At 41.4% G+C, this 20,647-nt stretch overlaps 1 protein-coding gene across 2 annotated transcripts; it reads right to left on the bottom strand.

Moving 5' to 3' along the window:
* Nucleotides 1–10,829: 10,829 nt before the first annotated feature.
* On the bottom strand, nucleotides 10,830–16,783 carry gatd3 (glutamine amidotransferase class 1 domain containing 3). 2 transcript variants are annotated; one of them, XM_080412417.1, is made up of 7 exons: nucleotides 16,602–16,783; nucleotides 16,420–16,472; nucleotides 15,820–15,930; nucleotides 15,011–15,130; nucleotides 13,916–14,008; nucleotides 13,073–13,228; nucleotides 10,830–11,951 (listed from the first exon to the last, which is right to left on the bottom strand). In XM_080412417.1, exons 1-7 carry the CDS (start codon nucleotides 16,704–16,706, stop codon nucleotides 11,822–11,824), a joined length of 768 nt encoding a protein of 255 aa, XP_080268543.1. In that variant the 5' UTR covers nucleotides 16,707–16,783; the 3' UTR covers nucleotides 10,830–11,821. The 2 variants fall into 2 exon arrangements, with proteins under 2 accessions (XP_080268543.1, XP_080268542.1); XM_080412416.1 differs by having other exon boundaries at nucleotides 10,830–11,956; nucleotides 13,078–13,228.
* Between the last annotated feature and the right edge of the window lie 3,864 nt (nucleotides 16,784–20,647).

Raw genomic sequence — 20,647 nt, 5'->3', positions numbered from 1 at the left:
CTCAACCATACAAACCAATACGACTTCCCTACCATGTGCAAACATGGTAGGAAAATATATATTATATTGTCACATTATATATTAGATATACAGTATTATATTAGATAATAGAAATAGATTTCTGGTTAGAGACTAGAATGTGACTACTATACAGGTTTTTAGGTTAATCCATCCATGTCCATCTGTACCCAACTTCAGTACTCTAGTTGTTTGTGGTACACATGCCATACATCTGTCTCAAGAGAAAATTAAAGGTGACACGTTCCTGACTAAACGTAACCACTTCCAACTTGGCATTCCTATTTTGGCATGTCTTTACATGCAAACATTTAAAACACATTTAAAACATGTTTTAAAATAGCAGATCTACACGCACAATCACAGTGAGACGTGTTGTCAGCTTGTAGAATGGCTATTTTTGCACAGCAACACATACTTTTAAGTGATTTCCTTTTCCACTACATTAATTCTGGAATAAAAGGACTCACGCCATAAACCTCTGATAATCTGAGGAATAATAATCAGAATCCTGATTTGAAATAAGACTTTTGACCTTTCATCTCTGCTGAAAGCATTAGTCCCAGAAAGGCTGACTTCAGGGGCCAGAAGTCATCATAAGGGGCAGACAGAGGGCAGACATACCGTGGTGGACTTTCCTACATGCTCAATTCCAGCCATGACCCTGACCTTCATTACCAGCCAGATGGACACATGACAGCATGGCCATCATGACCACCAACATTGACCCATAGGAGAAACACAGACCTACCAACTCATACACAGCTCAGGACTCGGAATATGTGTGTGTGTGTGTGTGTGTGTGTGTGTGTGTGTGTGTGTGTGTGTGTGTGTGTGTGTGTGTGTGTGTGTGTGTGTGTGTGTATGTGCGTGTGTGCGTGCGTGTCCCAAATAGACCATTACAGGTCCCTGATTGGTTGTGGCTTTGCTGTGTGTGCGTCTGCGTGCATGTGCGTGTGTGTGTGTGTGTAAAACATCACAGGTACCTGATTAGTCCTTTTGAATCAATTTTTACGCTCATTGTTAAATTAAGGATTTTACGATGTACTGGAAAGAGGAGTGTCGTATAGTCCCCAGGGGAGGGAAGATTACTTTTCTGCATTCGACCAGCAGATGGCTAGCTCAGATGAGCGCTTGGTTGGGAGCTGTTTGGTATGAGGTTAGGTGTTTTGCTCAAGGACACTTTGACACGCGGGTGGGCAAGCCGAGGATTGAACCAGTGACTTTCAAAGGCAAACAGAGAGCAGGGAAAAGTCAGGCCGGCCGGAAGTCGAACCTGGGACACACTGAAGAAAGCATTCTCCGGCCATGTGGTATGCGCCCTAACCATGATTATTGTGTCACCCCAGAACCAGTAGGTAACTTATCTAGCTATTCAGCTATGGCCGCACCAGTTTATCCGCAAGCTATTCATCGTTCATTTGCTACAGCATGCATAGTCATTCAATGCAAGTTTCATGAAAGAATATCCGGTAACTACAGTACTACTACTTTATTGCACATAAAAAAGATACAATACAGTTTCTCTCTTTTGCACATCAGCTGGCCCTGCATGGTAGAAAACTAAACTGGTGCAGAGTAGACTCTCAAGAAAAACACAATTATAAAAATAATTTGTACTTAGAAATCTCTGAAATTAGTACAATTGAAAAGTGGATGTCATTGTCAACCCAATTAATTTAATTCCGTTTCAGCTGTGCAGTCACATAAATAAGTCCAACTGGAAACCAAATTAGTCAAAGCTTAGTTTAACTATAGCTAGCTGCTTAGAAGATATATCAATTCAAACATTTATGTTAAAGATATATTTATTAAATCATCTTTTACCCTTCTGGTCTGAAGAGCAGATGACAACTGACAACTTCCTAATATTACTGGCCAGAATTGCAGACTCTCTGTAGCATTAGAAGAGTGTGGAAGAAATAGTCTGGCTTGAGAGCCTATAGGGCAGTGAAGCCAGTGGTAGAGAAAGCGATGGCTGTGCCTGTGTGGTGGGATGCTGTGCGCTAGCTGCTGTGTGTGGGTTGCTGGTTGATGTGTGCTAATGTGACAGGGGAAAGCTGGTATGAGGAGCCTGTAGCACAATGGAGGAAAAGGCACCACACTGGGCCTGCTATTTTGCTCTTTTCCAGGCTGATATAGCAGAGACAACAAGCCGAGTTCAAGTCATTGATTTCAGCCTAGGCTCGTGTCTACCCATCGAGCTAAGATTGATGTGTTTTAGTCACCACACGCATGCATTCATAATGGCTCATTTATATCTTTTATTTTCTTTGAGCAATGCGGTTAAGTACGATTAAGTGTAAATAAAATGTGCAGCACTGAGTATTAGTTCAATAGTATATGTGTATACAATAGTTTATATTGTATGTCTCTGTGATTTTGGGACACTGCATATCCCAACATAAAAGAAAGAGGACAGAAATGAAAACTTAAACTAAATCATGTTATCTGGTCACTAGTCATCCATCCCATGCACTTTAATTGCATTTCTGATTCGGTGGTCGGTGTCATTGGATATTGCTGCAGTTAAGCGGAGTTCTGATGCTGTGGAGCACAACGGTTTGTGACTGACATTTTGTTTATTTCGCCGCTGTGCCGCATCAAATAATTGAGCTTAATTTGTTGTGATTTAGGTGACTGCTGCATGGGGTAGACTCTCCATCTATGGCATTCACACAAGGTGGCATAAAAAGAGGAGGGCAACAGAAAAGCCTTAGAAAGTACAGGAAAATGGGAGGCAAAAAAAAGGGTGATTACGGCTGAAAGGTGGCCATGGGGATGATGGACAGAGGAGGAAGGAAGGAGGAGGGAGGGCGGTATAGCCACGGTAGTGAAGCAATATGCATTCAAACATCCAATGAATACACCCCGACTCCACACAACCATATGCTAATGATGGCCACCATTTAATGTGTCAAATTCACAATTCCTTCCTCTGTGTCTTTCAATCTCTCTCTCCTCCCCACGCCTAATTGCGCTGCACCCTCCTTTTTTTAATAGAGAGTTTCTGGTTTGAATTAAAGCCCATATTGTTGCCCGCCTGCCCGCCCTGCAACCTCTAAAACAGACACACAAGCTCTTGGATGTGGAAACGCATGCATGCACGTGCGTGCGTGCGCGCGCACACACACACACACACACACACACACACACACACACACACACACACACACACACACACACACACACACACACACACACACACACACACACACACACACACACACACACACACACACACACACACACACACACACACACACACACACACACACACACACACACACACACACACACACACACACACACACACACACACACACACACACACACGGGACCACCTTGCCCACAGTATTGCTCTTGGGACTGTGTTGTCATGGGTATGTAGATGCAGACTTTTATACAGGCTCCATTTTATCTGCTAATGTCCTGCCGCCTCCCCTCTTTTGCTCACATAGAAGGCCCCCCACGACCAACACTAGAAGAGGCAGCAACCACATGCTGAGTTTAACAAGGTGCCCTACAAGTGTGTGCGTGTATGTGTGTGTGTGTGTGTGTGTGTGTGTGTGTGGGTGTGTAGAGGAAGCACAGGAAGGGTCAATGGAGGGGTACATTGAGGAAGAGGCCACGCTTTCTTGGCCTCAGTCCCTAACCCCCCCCCCCCCACCCTTCCAACCCCGCCAGTAATTACTGAAGCCATCCTACTGACCACCTGCCCCTGATCTGAGGGCGGAACCAACCATATAGAAACAGGCAGCTCGAGTGGGCCGCAAATTGAGGGAGGAGGGTGCATTTCTAATAGCCCTGCTGAGAATTTAGGGAAGTGTGTGTGTGTGTGTGTGTGTGTGTGTGTGTGTGTGTGTGTGTGTGTGTGCACTCACAGTAAAACCCTGAGCGTTAATTTAAATCCGACGGGTACATTTTTACATTTTTCTGTGTATGTGTGTGCTTATGTGCCTGCGTGTCTTTATGGCAAACGATCGTGCAACGGCTTCAAACCTATACAACTAAACTTGTGCTGTGTTCTTAATAGGGCCATTGAACCCAGCTCTCCTGAACACACCCACAAACTAAACTTTAACAGTTTTATTTCAACACAATCAGAGCTTGTGTCTTAATTTATTTCCTTCATTATTTGACCTAGTCTTACATAATGTGGTAACAAGACCTTGCATGGTTGGTGGAGGCCCTTGGAGGTGTGTGTTACTGACATATTGATGTTTGTTGAACATTAAACCAATTGAAAGTGGACAGCATGCCCCCATTGTGATGTTATGGCAGGGTTAGGGTAGGGGTTAAGGTTAGGCACAACCCACAGTGGATTGAACCCACTCTCCATTCATGGAAAGACAGTAGAACAGGTTGATATACTTTACATATCTTGGACAATAATTTTGATCAACACATTTCTATCCATACATAATCCCAGCAAAGACTCCATGTTATCCGTAAGCTCAGAGCACTGTCTGTTGCCCCCCACCTCTTGCTGTTACTCTACAAAAGCATTATTCGACCTACTCTGTACTGTTCTCCATGTCTAACAAAAACAAACTTTCGAGCATTACACCTACTGCCCCCAAGATTATTGGCCTTCTTTCTGAAGTTATCACACACACTTTGCACTCACAATAGAAAATGACACTTGTGATGACACTTTTCAACCCCTCAACCGTCACTTTACAATTATGCCATTTGGACGGAGATATAGAACTTTGAGATGGGAAAACGTTCACTTTAGTAGGAGTTTTGTCCACTCAGCCATCGCAACATTAAACAAACTGCCTCGCTGATATGTTGTTTGTGTACTCTGGGGATTTTATGTATTGTCTTCATGTTGTGTTGTATTATTGTTCTTATGTATTTATTTGTTGTTCAACAGACTGAGAAAATGAATATCCCTCTGGGACAATAAAGGTTGATCTGATCTGGGCATGAATCTCTTATGATTAATGGTTATAGATCAGATATGGTTGAGGTAGAAGGAGATAAGGAATGAATGGAAGTCAATGCAATGTCCCTAAAAGTTTGTAAAGCGCGTGCGTGCGCGTGCGTGTGTATGAGCGTGTGGGAGCGGCAGTTACCTCATCTTCCCCTGCATGCCTTTCCTTTTCTCCAGCTCGCTCTTGACTGCATTCTGGCTGCGGGGTCCTAATCCTCTGATCAGTATGCCAGGGGAGGACGGGGGACGACAGGGAGAACGGGGGAGGACGGGGGACGCCTGGCCAGGCCGATGACGAACAGGGCCCAGAAGCAACGCCATGGCCCCCATGTCACATTATCAGAATGTCTCGGCCACTTGTGTTAATGCATCCGGGGGGCCCTTGCTTCATTGTCGACCAGAGGGTATAGAAGCATATTGAAGGGGGGGTACCTCCACTCCATCCATCTACCTATACGGTAACCCACTCACCCACTGAGCTGAGCCAGGAGGAAAAATAATATAGAAAAGGTGGGGTGGGGGGAATAACCCAATTGAATAGAACCAATTGTTGGGGTGGGGGGGGGGGGGGGTCACATTTCACATGTTGGACAATGGACTGGCTCTTTCAAAACGTGGAGGGAATAAGGACAGAGTAGTGGGACGAAGAAATCAATGACACAAAGGAAGGAAACACCTGGAATTACAGTACTGTTCACACCGTTTCCATGGTCTGCATGTGTCAGGTTCAAGTTACTAGCCAGACAAAGGGCAGGGTGAATAAAGTGACTTTGGGGCACCAGACCAGAGGATTTGGGGCTTGGGGGGGTAGGGAGTTGCTTGGCACACAAACAATATGCAAGGACACTCATCCTTGCGTAGGTTGTGGTGGCCCCCAAATCCCCACATTTTGTCCAGACAAATTGACTGGACCCCGGGTCTTGTTTGCCTATAGCTCTGCTGGCCTGCTGAAGAGGACTTGGGGGCAGCAGGGAATGTCCACCTCCAAAGAGCACAGCTCATGGGAACAAAATAAATTGATATCCCAGTGGAAAAAAAAGACCTCCCAAGACCTCTTAAGATGCATTGTGTCATATTAAAATGTATGAGTTCATACATGGTGAAATCCAGAGAGGGTCAATTCGTACACTCTGAAAGAGTTAAATTAACACTCCGTACTGTGTACTCCGGTCACTTATTGGAGCATCTACCCACCAGAAATAATTAGAAATATTTACAAGTAAGTTTGATGGTCTGTGATATTTGTCCCAGAGCATTTTAGTAATAAACCCGAGTTGTTTTAGGTCTATTTCTAGGGAGGGCCACTGTGTGAATTGTTTTATAATTAATGGCTGCTGTTAATTGGCTGTTAAGTGTTTTTTTTCCATAGCTCTATATTCTGATAGTAATGATTGCTAGTGTTTGGTAGCAGGACATCTCTCAAACTCCAGCTTCAGCTTCAATTTGTTATGTAATGTTATGGTTCCAATTTTGTCTGCTCATTTTCACGTTTCATCACTTCCAATTTCACTTGTTTTTCCCTGTATCCTGTATGAGTTCTCTCTCCTCATTGGATATAATTGCTATCCTGACCTGAACATGTATTTATTTTCTGTTTACTAAAGAGCTAGAGTTGAGAGACCTTTTACTGTATAAACACTCTACACAGCAATGATACCAATTCATCACATCAATCATGAATCACCGCTGAATAGCCCTTGAGCAAGGCTTCCATGCAGGGTCTGGCTGTAAATAAGTTTCGCACTTAGTCCAACACCCTGGGTAAATAACAAACTTTGCTTTGCTTTGCTTTGCTTTGCTTAGCTATCGGAATATAGAGCAAATAAACACTAACCAAACCATATTTTAACCAAAAAATATAATTTACACAACCTTTAATTGCAAAGCACCATAATGTTATTTGCACAAAATTGACGACAATCACGGTTTCTGACTGAATGGCTTCAAACGGTGCTATTCCCTCTTGATCAGCGCCCCGATACCCTGTGGACAGGCAAGGTATGGAGACTGGCTGCACGCATGCCTAACCAGGGGGCATGGCTGTGCTAGAATCCAATAGAGGCCAAGTGTCCTGGTGAGAGTAATTAAGAGGAACGCCACATGTTGAGGACCAAGTGTGTGTTCTACATTCGTTTGTCTTACGTGTTTAAAAGGACAGGATGGACCCTGAGGAAATGACCCTTTGAGCAGTGACTGGTGTAGCGTGCTGCCATACAGGCATCAGGCCTGTGGTCTGGCTCTGTGACTAATCCTGTTGGAAGCGAAGCGCTACACACACCCCTCCATGGAGGTTTGTAGGGCAGGGGTTCTTAAAGTGGGGTCCGGGGACCCCCCCAGGGATCCTTGACGCGGTTCCAGGGGGTCCCCAGCAAAATGTGTTAATAGAGCATCAAAATTAACCACTTTAACCATCTACTGTACATCGGCTATTTGAAAACACCCGATCTACAAGCTCACAACACGTTGCGATGCAACACGTTGTGACCTTGTAGATCTGCTATTTCAAAAGAAAAAAATGCTAACATTTTCGAATATTTTTTTGGACATTTTAACTACACAAATCTTCTATGGGGCTCCCTGGCACAAAATATTTTCAGAAGGGGGTCTATGGGAAAATGAAAAATAATTTGGGGATCCTTGACATGAAAAAGTTGGAGAACCACTGCTGCAGGGTTCCTATTAACCATCACTCCCGAGGAGGGAGCTTGTTCCATACACGTATATCTATTCTGCTTTTAATAGACACCAACACAAATCAGGATGCCAAGGTGTCATGGAACATTCCCTGTATAGAGCGTCGCAGTTCCCGCCCACTTCCTGTTTTTTTTGGTGCCGGAAGAAAAAACTCAATGCATTTTTCCATTGACATTTCCAAACATATTTATATCTATTAATTTAAGCCTCGAATCAAGCCATCATGACATGACATGAATCATGACCATAAAACGTTTGATTCTGTGATTTTTTTTTTTTTGAAAACGGCAAAACAAAGGGTATTTATTAAATATAGTATATCATATAATTAAATATTAAAAAAAAAAAAATCACAGAAAAAAACGTTTTATGGTCATGATTCATGTCATCTCATGATGGCTTGATTCGAGGCTTAGATTAATAGATATAAATACTTTTGGAAATGTCAATGGAAAAATGCATTGAGTTTTTTCTTCCGGCACCAAAAAAAAACAGGAAGTGGGCGGGAACTGCGACGCTCTATAGGACAGAGCTGTTAATGGGACAGACAGAAAACAGACCGACCCCTGTCCTCACAGAGGGCTATCCAACAGTATATTACAGCTGGAATAAGGCTTAACCTAGAATGAAATATAATACATTTTAGTATTGTCATATTGGCCATTACTAACCATAGGGGATATCATTCTCACAGCATTTTAAATACATTTATAAAACAATAGAAATTGTTGGCTACTTTTGAAATAAATTGAGCACTTTTGAAAATCTTCGCCTATAATGACAATAGGGATGCCAGGCGGGTTTAAAGTGGTTGAAAATCGCAACACGTCTGCTTCCTAATTGCCGATACTGTCAAATAAGCCTAAAATAATGGCTTATATATATACATATTGGCCAAAACAATATTCATCGGCCGGCCTCTAAAATCAGGATCAACGTAAGATTCTACCAACATAACACATGATTGAAAATATCTTATCTCACTAAGTATCATTTACAATTTTTGCCAGTACAGGACTCAAAGTAAATGCAGCAAACTACCTTTACATTAGATGAAATGGTGAGAATGGTTGGTCGCACTTTACTTGAGCAGGCAAATTCACATGTAATTAACGCTTAATTAATAACACATTTATTATGAACTTATCATTAATTCACGATCCTCACCATTAACTAATGGTGAACTTAACCAAGTGTAATCTATCATTAGTTAAAGTTGTACAATGCAGAATCACAAATAACGATTTTTAGCAACCTCTGCTGGTCACTACCGTCACTGCATACAATTTCCCTAGTCCTCGATTACCCAGAATTCCATTCGTTTTCACCGGAAGCCGGAAGCGTTTCAAAAAGCGATCTTTTAATTGTTTTATACTATCTACGGATCGTTTCTCTTAGCCAGTGGAGCATTAGTTACCATGAGCTGTGCTTTCTTTTTCTGTTCTTTTTCGATCTTCCAATCCTACATTATCTTAAAATCAGCGTGAGGTTCCTTTTTGTTAATAGCGCGGTAGTTCCTGGCCAAACAGGAAACCGTTGCGGTAGTTCCTGAGGACGTCGGCCACGACGTCATGACGTTGGCCAGGAACGTCATTTTCCCGGGAAAGTCCCCCCCGTACACGTTCAATAGAAAATATATAAATAAAAGGCTTCCGGGGGTGAAATTCACGGAGTGGGTGTTGTGAAACTTTTGCCACTCGCAAAAGATATACAATTTAACTTTAGTTTTGTTGAAAACGTTACCTAGTATTACTTTAAGGACGTTATTCCACCATTCCACTTCTATTCCCAGGACGAGTGCTCATAGGCGGGTAGGAGTAGCGAGGAGTGTCGGACTCTGAACGGACCACAGACCGTCCAAGTGCTGAGGGCCCAGCAAGATTTGGCCCTCAACACTAATAGTATTAGAATACTTGGTTTCTGGTACTCTTTTTCCTAACCCCTGTGCATAACTTATTTTCTTTTTTTTTCATTACAAGTATTATTTTTTACTCCAAGCTGCATCTCTTGCAATTTTTCTGTATCTGTCCTGTAGTTCATGCTGCTGTACTGCCATGATAACTGAATTTGCCCTGTTGGATCAATAAATCTCTCTCTCTCTGACCTCAGTGTTGCAAGCTCTAGTGTTTGTTCACTCTACTTAGATGGCATGATCTCACATTACCAGTGATATGTATTTTAGAAGGGTGCTTACACATATATCCAGTTAGATACAGTACACAAATTATTTTTTCCTCGACCCTACAATCAAGAGTAGATGGCCCATTAGAGGGACTCAACGCATTCTCACCTCAAGGCGCCATATTTAGGTCACGTGCCTTTTGGCGTACAATGCCAAAGCAGAGAGCGCCCTATCACGTACCATGATGACGCTGATGGAATGATCATAACCAAATTATCAACCGAGTCTCTGCATATGGGTATACAGATCATACAACACCCCATACTAGTACTAAACCTTCAGTGTGACGACACTGTTGAAAGTGATTGATACTGGCACATCACAAGTCATTGCTTATCACTTTCCCTCTGCCACTATTTAATACAGTCACTAGGGAAATCTTACATTGTTACAATTTACAAAAGGTCTACACACTAAGGTTCAAAATGCAATAATTTAAACCTTTGAGATTTATACACAATACAAATTCTGTGATCATTTATCCTTTTTAAACCATGAATAACATAGGTCTTCGCAAGACCTCGTTTGATTAAAAGGAGTACTAACATATCCACAGAGACACAACGTTGCTTGCTTAACAACTTGAGCCCTATTTTAAAAATCTAAATGCTCACAATGTGTCAGATTGCGATCTATTTTTGAAAATGTCTGCCAAATTCTGAAAACATTGCCAATAATTACCAAAATAGGGACGCCAGGGTTAAAGCGGCTAATGTTCAGTTATTCATATCGCATTTCCCAGATTATCAAAACAATGAGCCATCAGACTAAACAAACAGTGACACTCCTTGCACTGGTGAGAATTGGGTTAGGATGCAGACTTAGCATGTGGGAATGTGGGACACACAAACAGACACACACACACACACACACACACACACTCCCAGATGTCTTCCCAGATCTCAGTGAAGATTTGGGGGAATATTTTCATCCCATACACCTGCAATTCCCAACCTGGTGGGCCGTGAGGATATTGCAAGTTGGCCCCCAAAACACTAAGATTTTCATTTTATTGATAATATAACATGATTAACAAATTAATGTAAAAATGAATTTTCTTTCTTTCCATTTATCCAAGCTGGAACACAATCGATTGATCACTAAAGTAAACATGCTCTGAAAATGCATGCAGCCCCACCCATCCGACCACTTAGTGGTCTCTACCATACACCAGAGTGCTCCCTCATAAAGAAAAGGTCACACAAACACCGCATTTACACCATGTTTTTCTCCACTTTATTAACCAGACACTGTCCAGTGCTGAAGCAGCAACATTCTCCTCTGTGAGAATGAGACCAAATAGAAAAATATTTCTCCTTCACGGATGTTTCATGCACATGAATAGATGTATGTGCATGAACCAGTTACACCATCTGCATAGACACTATTTAGCTGGTTCATTACATGATGAAAATAATTACAACATTACAGAAAGGTGCAAGGGAATATATAGATTCCAAGTCTTTGGGCGCCCTCTACTGTACACTGTAGGACATGACGGTACTGCTCTCTGTCTGTTTCTGCTTGGGACAAAATGTGGTCAAAAACTCAAAATGACATCAATTTCTTACATACGGCTAGAGTACGACATCAGCTGATTCCACTGCAACATAGTAATTCTTATGTCTCTTGAACAAATAACACAACCGGCCAAAGAATGCAAATATTCATCATACTTACTGAAATATGATATAGCCCTGAATGCAATTTATAGGACTTTTAACAAAAGCTGAAAATCAACATCAAATTCTCCCTAAAGTGAACAGCAGAACAGCACCAGCACCACAGACAGAACAGCACCAGTCCAGAGCCATGCTTAATTTATACTTTGTCCTATGGTTGAGCCGCACGCTGGAAATAGAAGATCTACAAGCTCAAAATGCGTCACGTTAGGCTCTATTGGTGATGCAGATGAAAAGTCATTATGTTTTATTCATTTTCCTCCCACTGAACCCGTACTATTATGGGTGGACAGGATTAGTGTGTCACTTGCCACTGAGCTTCAGGACATTGGTGACCATGGCTCCGATGCCGTCGAAGATCAGGTGCACCTTGGTTTCACACATGAACGCAGGAGACGTCACAACCTTGTTCTTCTGGTCAACATGGGCCTCGTGATGCTCAACCGTTAAGGGCCATGTGTCAAAGGTATTTTTGTTTAAAAAATCATAAATATATCAGCGTTCAAATTGTTTGTTTTTTTCAAACCCAACTCATGGAGTTATGCATGTCAGTTAATGTCATTAAAAAGGGCCATTTGGAGCACAACAATGTAAAAGAAATCAACATCAAAGTTTGTGTTTTTGAAAGAATTTTCACAGAAAATAACTATATTAAGTAAACTCATAACCAATTTTTTTGTGCCAATAAATAACAATTACAGAGAAAAACTGATGCCTGTGGGCTTTCTTCGGGCACACTCACATCAAACCGAGGATAAAATTCCTTTATTGTTTAGGCCCTAAACAATACATATTTTAAATTGTGAAATTATGCCCTAAACTGCATAATTTCTCAATTTAAAATAAAAAGCCATATAGAAGAACACTGACAGGTTCCAACCCATGTGTGGCTCTAGGATCTACATACTGATTTTGTGAGCACCTTGCACTCAACTCGGCCGAAGTTTACCATCTCAAGCCGCGAGCACCGGGTATAGTTTGCTCTTTAACACATTGCGTGCCAATCGCGTAGTTCTAAGCGAACCTAAATAATTGCGCAGCGTGCCAGTCGCGTAGTTCTGCGCGAAGTGGTCTTTTTTTTTCCCGCAGGTTCACATTTCATTGTAGGCCTCCCTCGCAGTGACACATTTCATTGTTGCACAACCGGATATGGAAATATCCGTATCCGGAGATTTTCATTCCCACCCGCCATCGCTCTAAATCTTCCCCTAATCCGCCATTATTGTTGTTTTTGTCCTCGCTGATCGCCGTTTAACATAAACCGCGACTACTGCAAAATGGAATGTCACGATCGAAACGGTCTTCTCTGGGCCACTCACACAGCTACCCTGTGTGTCTACAAACAGTTTAACGCGCAATCTTAAGGTATTTAGCGAGGTCTGTGGCGACGTGAAAAAAACAAAAAACAACAATAAATCGCTGGCACTGGTGAGTACATTATGATATTAAACTCTGGTGTGGAATGTGTTAAAGAACAATTATAAAACTTTATTACATTCAAACGTGTGATCCAATTAAAGAAAATGTAAATAGTGAGTTAAATGAAAGGATATGGTGACCTCCTTGACACAGTGCTTGGCCCCCAGAGCTTTGATGGCCTGAGCAGTGCCGGCATACGGCCACTTGCCTCCTTCCTCCTCCTCATGGCCCACCGTCACCTCAACGCCTGGAAGAACCTTGGCCGCCAGGACAGGAGAGATGCAGCACAACCTGATGACATCACATGACATGCCATGACATCACAACCTGATAGCAAAACATCACTACATGATGACATCACAACCTGATGACATCACAGCTAGAGTTGTTCCGATACCGAAATCAGTATCAGAGAAGCTGCCGATACTGCCTAAAAGCTGGTATTGGTATACATGCCATTCCGATACCACGTAATTTATCACATGATATGTCATTTACAATTATCATGTATTTTGAATGCTTCAGTTGATGTTGCACTTCTGTTTTATACTCTTACTCTACTATTTACATTATTATTTTACTAACTTGTAGCTGCACTTTAATAATTAATAATGGAAATGTTATTTATTCCTAGATCAGTGGCTCTCAAACTTTTGAATTTCAAGAACCCCCATAACTCTCAGGGTTACAGGCCTGTAACCTGGTCCATTTGGAACCCTGTCAAGGAACCCAGAGGATCCTTGGACCTCACTTTGAGAACCACTGTGGTAAGATTTTATTGTATTGTATTACACGCTGATATCGGATCGGTACTCTGTATCGACCAATACACAAGTTATGGGGAAGGAAAAAAATGGTATCGGTACATCTCTAATCACAGCACAGCATTACAAGCTGATGCTGATACAACAAATGAATGAACAATTTTAATTCTGCAAGGTGCAGAAAATGACCACTTCATTCTCCTGTTCCACTTACCCGATGGGTTTGCCAGCTTGATGAAAGTCTTTTAAAACACGCTCTACATCGGTGTTCACCTTACAGCCTGGTCCATCCACTGCAAACGTGGACCTATTATTAAGCAATAAACACAATGCAGTGTAAATGGTATATTAACTCTCTCAGTGCCAAGCCCCGAGTTATCCCGAGTTTTTTTTTTTTTTAACTCTCTCAGTGCCAGACCCCGAGTTATCCCGAGTTTTAGGGTTATACCCTCAGTGCCAGAACGAGAAATCCCGAGTTTAAAAAAAAAAGTTTTTTAAAAAGTGTTCAGAACCCAAGATATCATTATCTGAAGATTTGCAGCTCCATCCACTCTTTGTTTAACCTATAACTGAAAAAGGCTGTATCCGGCTTCCTAAGCACTTTTTTTTTACTTTGAAAAAAGAAAAAAAAAAGTTGGCACAGTTTGCAATTTTTTTTTTTTTTCATTGGCACTGAGAGAGTTAATGTTCAGAACCCAAGATATTATTATCTGAAGATTTGCAGCTCCATCCACTCTTTGTTTAACTTATAACTGAAAAAGGCTGTATCTCGCTTCCTCACAATTTTTTTTATACTTTGAAAAAAAAAATTTGCTGGCAGTTTAGAGAACATATTTTTTTTTATTTCATTGGCACTGAGAGAGTTAAGTCAAGCTCTCAAATAGAGCCACACCAGAAAAAGTCAAATAATGGCCGACATATCGGTGTCGTGTCCCTATTTTGGACATTATAGCTGAAGATTTTTCTAAACAAAAGAAATAGCCGATCTACAAGTTCACTAAGCTTGTTTGCGTATGAGTTGTAAAATAAGTGTTCTAAAATAGAACATTCAATCACATTTTTGTTTTTCACATTGATTAGAACATTTTTTTTAAATTTGGACGAAATATTCGTTAAAAAAGATCTGTAGTCAGTGTGGTATGGGACAAAATCGGGATTGACATCGGACCTAAAATGTCATCGGTCGGGCTCTACTTTTTATTGGCTCTGAAATAGTCTAAAGATGCTGTAACAATACTGCAGAACAACACCGGTGTGTTTTACATACCAGAGACAGAAACTAAATCAAATTATAAGCAGTGCCACCTACAGGTTTTTAGCTGCTCCAAATCCCCCTGGGAAGATGATGGCATCATGGTTGGTGACACTTAGTTTGGCCAAGTCTGTGATGTTTCCACGGGCAATACGGGCTGACTCTACCAACACATTCCTGCCAAAACACATTCACTCATTTTACTGGGTTGATAAAGTCGCCGACTCGCCGTCATTGACTACAGTACAACTTGGAGAATCCTCGTACCATGGTAAAATGACAAAACGGAAGGCACCATTCTGCAGAAGTCAATGTTTCGTAATCATTCAATCATCTAATGTAATGAAGTACATTTTCTACTACTTTAAATTTTTTCAAGTAAATGATTTACTTGAGGCTGTTGGTTTAAGACATAAGAGCAGTTTGTACAATGACTTTTGTATTCTGGTTTTAATCTCCCATCATAGGTTTGCTGATATGGATAATTTAAAGAGTAGTTGGAGTACCCTCCATAAACCTTGAATCAATCAATGCTAACTCTCCAATTTAAGATGAAACAAAATTGGTTAATTAATCGGAGGGAATATTCAAACACTGACTTTTGTTCTAAGATAACTACATATTTTGGGGAATTACACAGGTCTATAGAATTTTAACAAAAAAAAAATCGAATATAATATAAATCCATCTGTCATCAGCTCTAACTGGAATAAGAAATCAAGAATACTTGCGTTGCTAGTCAGCCTAATGAGCCTATCTTTCCAAGACTAACCTCTCTTGTAGATGCATTGTATTACAGGTGAGGTTTGTTACAGTGTCTCATATTGATCCAGATCATGTACGCTTAGCTGAGAACAGAATCTGACCTGGACTCCTCAGCAGGCTGACCTTTACTGTGGTCAATTACATGCATCTGAGACACGTCAGGGGCAAACATCTGAACTTCAGCTCCTCCTCGACTCAGGTGCACCAGAACCCTGATGAATGAACACACGAACAGATCCAGGATTATTTGTCGTAACACTGAGTAACGCCCAACTCTAAGTGAATGTGAAGTGGAATGCATAATGTTAACCCTTTAAAACACACACACACACACACACACACACACACACACACACACACACACACACACACAAGATGTCTCTTATTTAGCATTAGGCTCAAGCTAAATGATATAACAGTGAAGGCTCTGATCAGTGAATATTAAGTAGGGTGAGAACTGTAAAATATGGATAGTAGTGTGATAGTAGTGTGTGTGTGTATCTGTCTGTCTCTTATGTCATCATGATTTGTGTGCATGGGGATCTCATCTTAAACAAGCTTAGTGCTTAATGAGACTCCCAGTTTAGTAGACCTTGTATTGTGAATTTGTACTTCCGTGTACTGATGTTCTCATGTCTTACTAAATAAAGTACATCAATCAATCAATCAACACAACGGAGTAAAAGGAACACATAACTCACGCCGAGGCTTCATGGAGCTCCGTGCCGTCAAACACTCCACAACCTGACAGCACCTGTTAAGAGCACAACAGTGAAAGTGGTAGTAATATAACTAACTAACTATTCACTAGTGGTGACTGAGGTTGCTTCTTGCAGACTGGTGCGTTAAGCCCTGTTATCAACACGACACTCAACATACTTACAACCGCCACTTTAGCCCCGCACACCCCGCCAGCCCCTGTGTGAAATCCGTGTGTTTTCACCAGATGCAGTGCTGATCTGAACGTTAGTGATCTTAATGTCAACATTTTGGAGAATATGATACAGATACGACTTTGAACTAGTGGCTAGCACACAAACAAACACACGCCGGTGCTTCTAATCACTGTTGCCAGATTTTGTGAGAGAAATAAGCAACCAGGTCTAGGAAAAGAAGCCCAAAAGAAGCAACTAGGCCACACTTTAAACCTATGCATCTAGCCTCGTTCCCAGCCTCACTCATCTGGAAAGCATCGGTATTGCATCGGCTATTTGAAAATAGCCAATCTACAAGCTCACAACGCGTCGCAGCTTGTAGATCTGCTATTTATATTAATTAATATTGCAATAAAATGTGGAATATTTTGAATTTCTTTTTTTAAAACATTCTATTTCTAACAACAGAAATCTGGTACGGGGCTCCCTGGCCTGGCACAAAACATTTTCCTGAAAATATTTGAGAACCACTGGTTTAAATAATAATGTTGTTGTTTTTTGGAAGCAAGGCAAGCCTAAATAAGCAAGTACACTTTAGAAACAAGCCCGAAAAAAACGCAACCCGCAACTACCACTTTTTCCAAAAGGCCGCTTATAATAAGCGGACATGGCAACACTGACGCTGGCGCTTCTAATCTCGCGTCACTAGGCTTCAGTTTCCACTGGTTTCCAATTACTGTTCAGTGCTCACATCCGGTTTATAGCCCGCCTACTGTATCCATTATTTTCCAACTACAGGGGACGCTCACATGCCTGTTCCCGTGTCTGTTCTAAACCGGATATGGATATTGCACAGTGAATTGACCCATTCCGGTCAAGTTGGACTGTGCGTCACATACCCAACAAGGTCACGCAGTTTCACGCAGCAGCAGGAGAGTTTTAGTAATGGTAAAAGATGTAATATAATTTATATGGGACACATTAATACATATAAGGTTTCAGAGGTGGAATATTACTGTTTCTTTTTATATTGTAATAATTAAGTATGTACATTTATCATAAAAGGGGACTTTCTTGGTGACGGTCGGTAACATAAATGATTTATGTTACCGACCGTCACCAAGAAGTCCCCTTTGATATTACCGTAACTATGGTCCAAAAAGGAGTATTTGTAATTTGACCAAATTTCAACCGAAAGATTAGTTGGCGATGCATTTGAAAATAGAAACGTTAATGCAAAGGTTAGAGTAAAGGAGTGTAAAACCCTACTCACTTTCAAAACTGCCCTAAAGATACACCTTCAGGAGGCTGCAATTCGAAAATGGCCCCTGTCTAAGTCTTAACCTACCCCCCCTCTCCTTCATTTTCCTCTTTTGTGTATTTATATATATATTTTTCTCTCTTCATACCAGTAACCTGAAAGCTGATTGTATGACATTCTGTATAGTAGTGTGTACAGGGGTTGACACTAACGCCTGCCCGCCTGCCCGGGGCAGGTAAATCAAACGGTAGGGCAGGTGAAGTTTGCTATCTGGTTGCCCAACGGGCATGGTGCGCATTTTGAGTGGGGATGCGACTGTTTTTTGTTCGCTATAAAACACAACACGAGATATCCGTCTTTAGACGCTTGAACATGGCCGGAGCGCTCCGTCTCCCCCTCTCCCTCTCTCCCACACACACACACACACCCTGAACCTGCGACGCGGCGAAAACGGCTAATCTACAAGCTCACATAATACTGAAGACACGGGCACGCAACTAGTTATATATATAAATCACCGGGTTGCAAAATCACGTTGGGAATCTAGTGTGAAGAGATTTGTTTGTGAGAAAGTGGAGTTGATGACGAGCATGGCTGCTTGCATCCCACCCCGCGATATAAAACCAAAAACACCTGCTGACTTTTTTCACATGTGCTGCAGTTCCCTACTTGTCCCTAACCGACGTGTGAAGATACCAGAAGCAACTTGTAAAGCCTTCCTTATGTCAGTATCAGTTCAAAACAGCAGCATCAGCCCAGTACCTCCGTTGGTTTATTGAACGGTCAAAAATTAACACGTGTCAAGTCAGACAAACGTAAACCCTTGACTTCTGGTCGGTGGACTTCAAAATAAGAGTGCTTTGTGAAGTTATGGGAAAGTAAGTGTCTTCCTGTCTGTGGAATGTAAAATAAGAGCATATTGTGCTGTTTTCACTGTTGCTACACTTAAAAATATAAAATAACAAGTGTTAAGGTAGGGTAAGTGATTTTCTTTTGTTAAAATAAGTGTTAAATAGCTTTATATTCTGATAGTACTCATTGCTACAGAGTGTTTGTTCAGTAACATGAGTCTCCATGTCTCTCCAGCTCTTTATTAAACAGAAAATGCCTTTTCAGGTCAGGATACCAATTTTATCGAATCAGGACAGATAACTTAGACAGGATACAGATTAAACAAGTGAAATTGGAAGTGATGACACAAAGAAATGAGCATGTAAATTTGGAACTGGAACACTATAAAAAATTAAGCTGATAAATGGGTACTCTCCTGATTGGCTGAAATGGTGTCACCTACCTGGAAATGTATTTTCTGTCTATCAAAGAGCTGGAGAGACAGAGTGACCCCTGTTACTGAACAAACACTCTATAGCAATGAGTACTATCAGAATATAGAGCTTTAACCCATAACAAAAACCTTTGTTTTTACCAAAAAAATATCACTTACCCTACCTTTAACCCATAGTCATATTCATAGACATAGTCATATTCATTCATTTAGATATTTGGCATAAATATTGAGGTATGACATTTTTTATCGTGCAGCAGACCCATAATTCGCAAGTAGAAAGTAAATAATAAGTGTTTAATTGAACGGTAATTACATTTAACCTATTCTTTTATATAGGACGATTTACTTTTCGGGCAAGTGGGCAAGACCTAGTGGGCAAGTAGAAAATGACATGTACTTGCCCGACGGGCAAGTGCCTCTGAGACCTTAGTGTCAACCCCTGGTGTATATCTGCCTGCCTCTTATATTTCATCATGATTTGTGTGCATGGGGTTCTCATCTTAAACAAGCTTAGTGCTTAATGAGAGTTCCAGTTTAGTAGACCTTGTATTGTGAATTTGTACTTCCATGTACTGTTATGTACTGTCATGTACTATTCTCATGTCTTACTAAATAAACTACATCAATCAATCAATCAATCAAAGCATAAAATATCCTGGTATCAACTCTGAGTCTGTTATAACTGTCATATGAACTGTCTTCGATACAATTGAGTATTAAGTACCCCGATGGAAACAAGCCATAGCACTTCTTGGGTGTAATCCTTTTAGCAGACCTTGTATTGAACTGCACTTTCCTGTGCTTAAAAAAAAACTGCTAACAAAGTATTGAATCAATCAAATCATATCTTACCTACTTTTTTAGGGGTTATTGAAGTGGGACTGCGCCCTCTTGTGGTACTTTTATACACCCGTCCCACCCACGTTGCTTACATTCCCATGTAGGCTACTGCAGCTCTATTGGTTAACTTAAAATCCAGAACAGAAGAATATTTTCTGTTTACAAAAATGTATGTTCTACGTACGTTAACTCACAGTAGTATACTACTGTACACTATGTGTGTTTATATTGGCGCATTTTCAATAAATTCTTTAAATATTTACACTTGTGCACACACACACACACACACACACACACACACACACACACACACACACGCACAAGTTGTGCGTGTGTGTGTGTGTGTGTGTGTGTGTGTGTGTGTGTGTGTGTGTGTGTGTGTGTGTGTGTGTGTGTGTGTGTGTGTGTGTGTGTCTGCATAGGTGCTGATAGCGTGGGGGCCCCCACGCTCAACTGGTCAGCCCCCTCATGAATGTCTGGGCCAGTACCTCCACAAGAGAAGGAGGGAGGATGGGTCCAACTGTCCAGACCCCCCCCCCCCTATCCATCGTCTTCTCCCAGGCCATGCACTGACCATAGGGCCTCACCAATACCCTTTTCTTAAGCATATAAGCTCACACAGTATGGACTGACTTCATTAGAGTATGGCCATACATAACGCAGCC

The sequence above is a fragment of the Gymnoscopelus braueri genome (genome assembly GCF_963280865.1).
Source record: "Gymnoscopelus braueri genome assembly, chromosome: 18".
NCBI classification, from domain to species: Eukaryota; Metazoa; Chordata; class Actinopteri; order Myctophiformes; family Myctophidae; genus Gymnoscopelus; species Gymnoscopelus braueri.
This window is presented reverse-complemented; position numbering and strand designations above follow the sequence as displayed.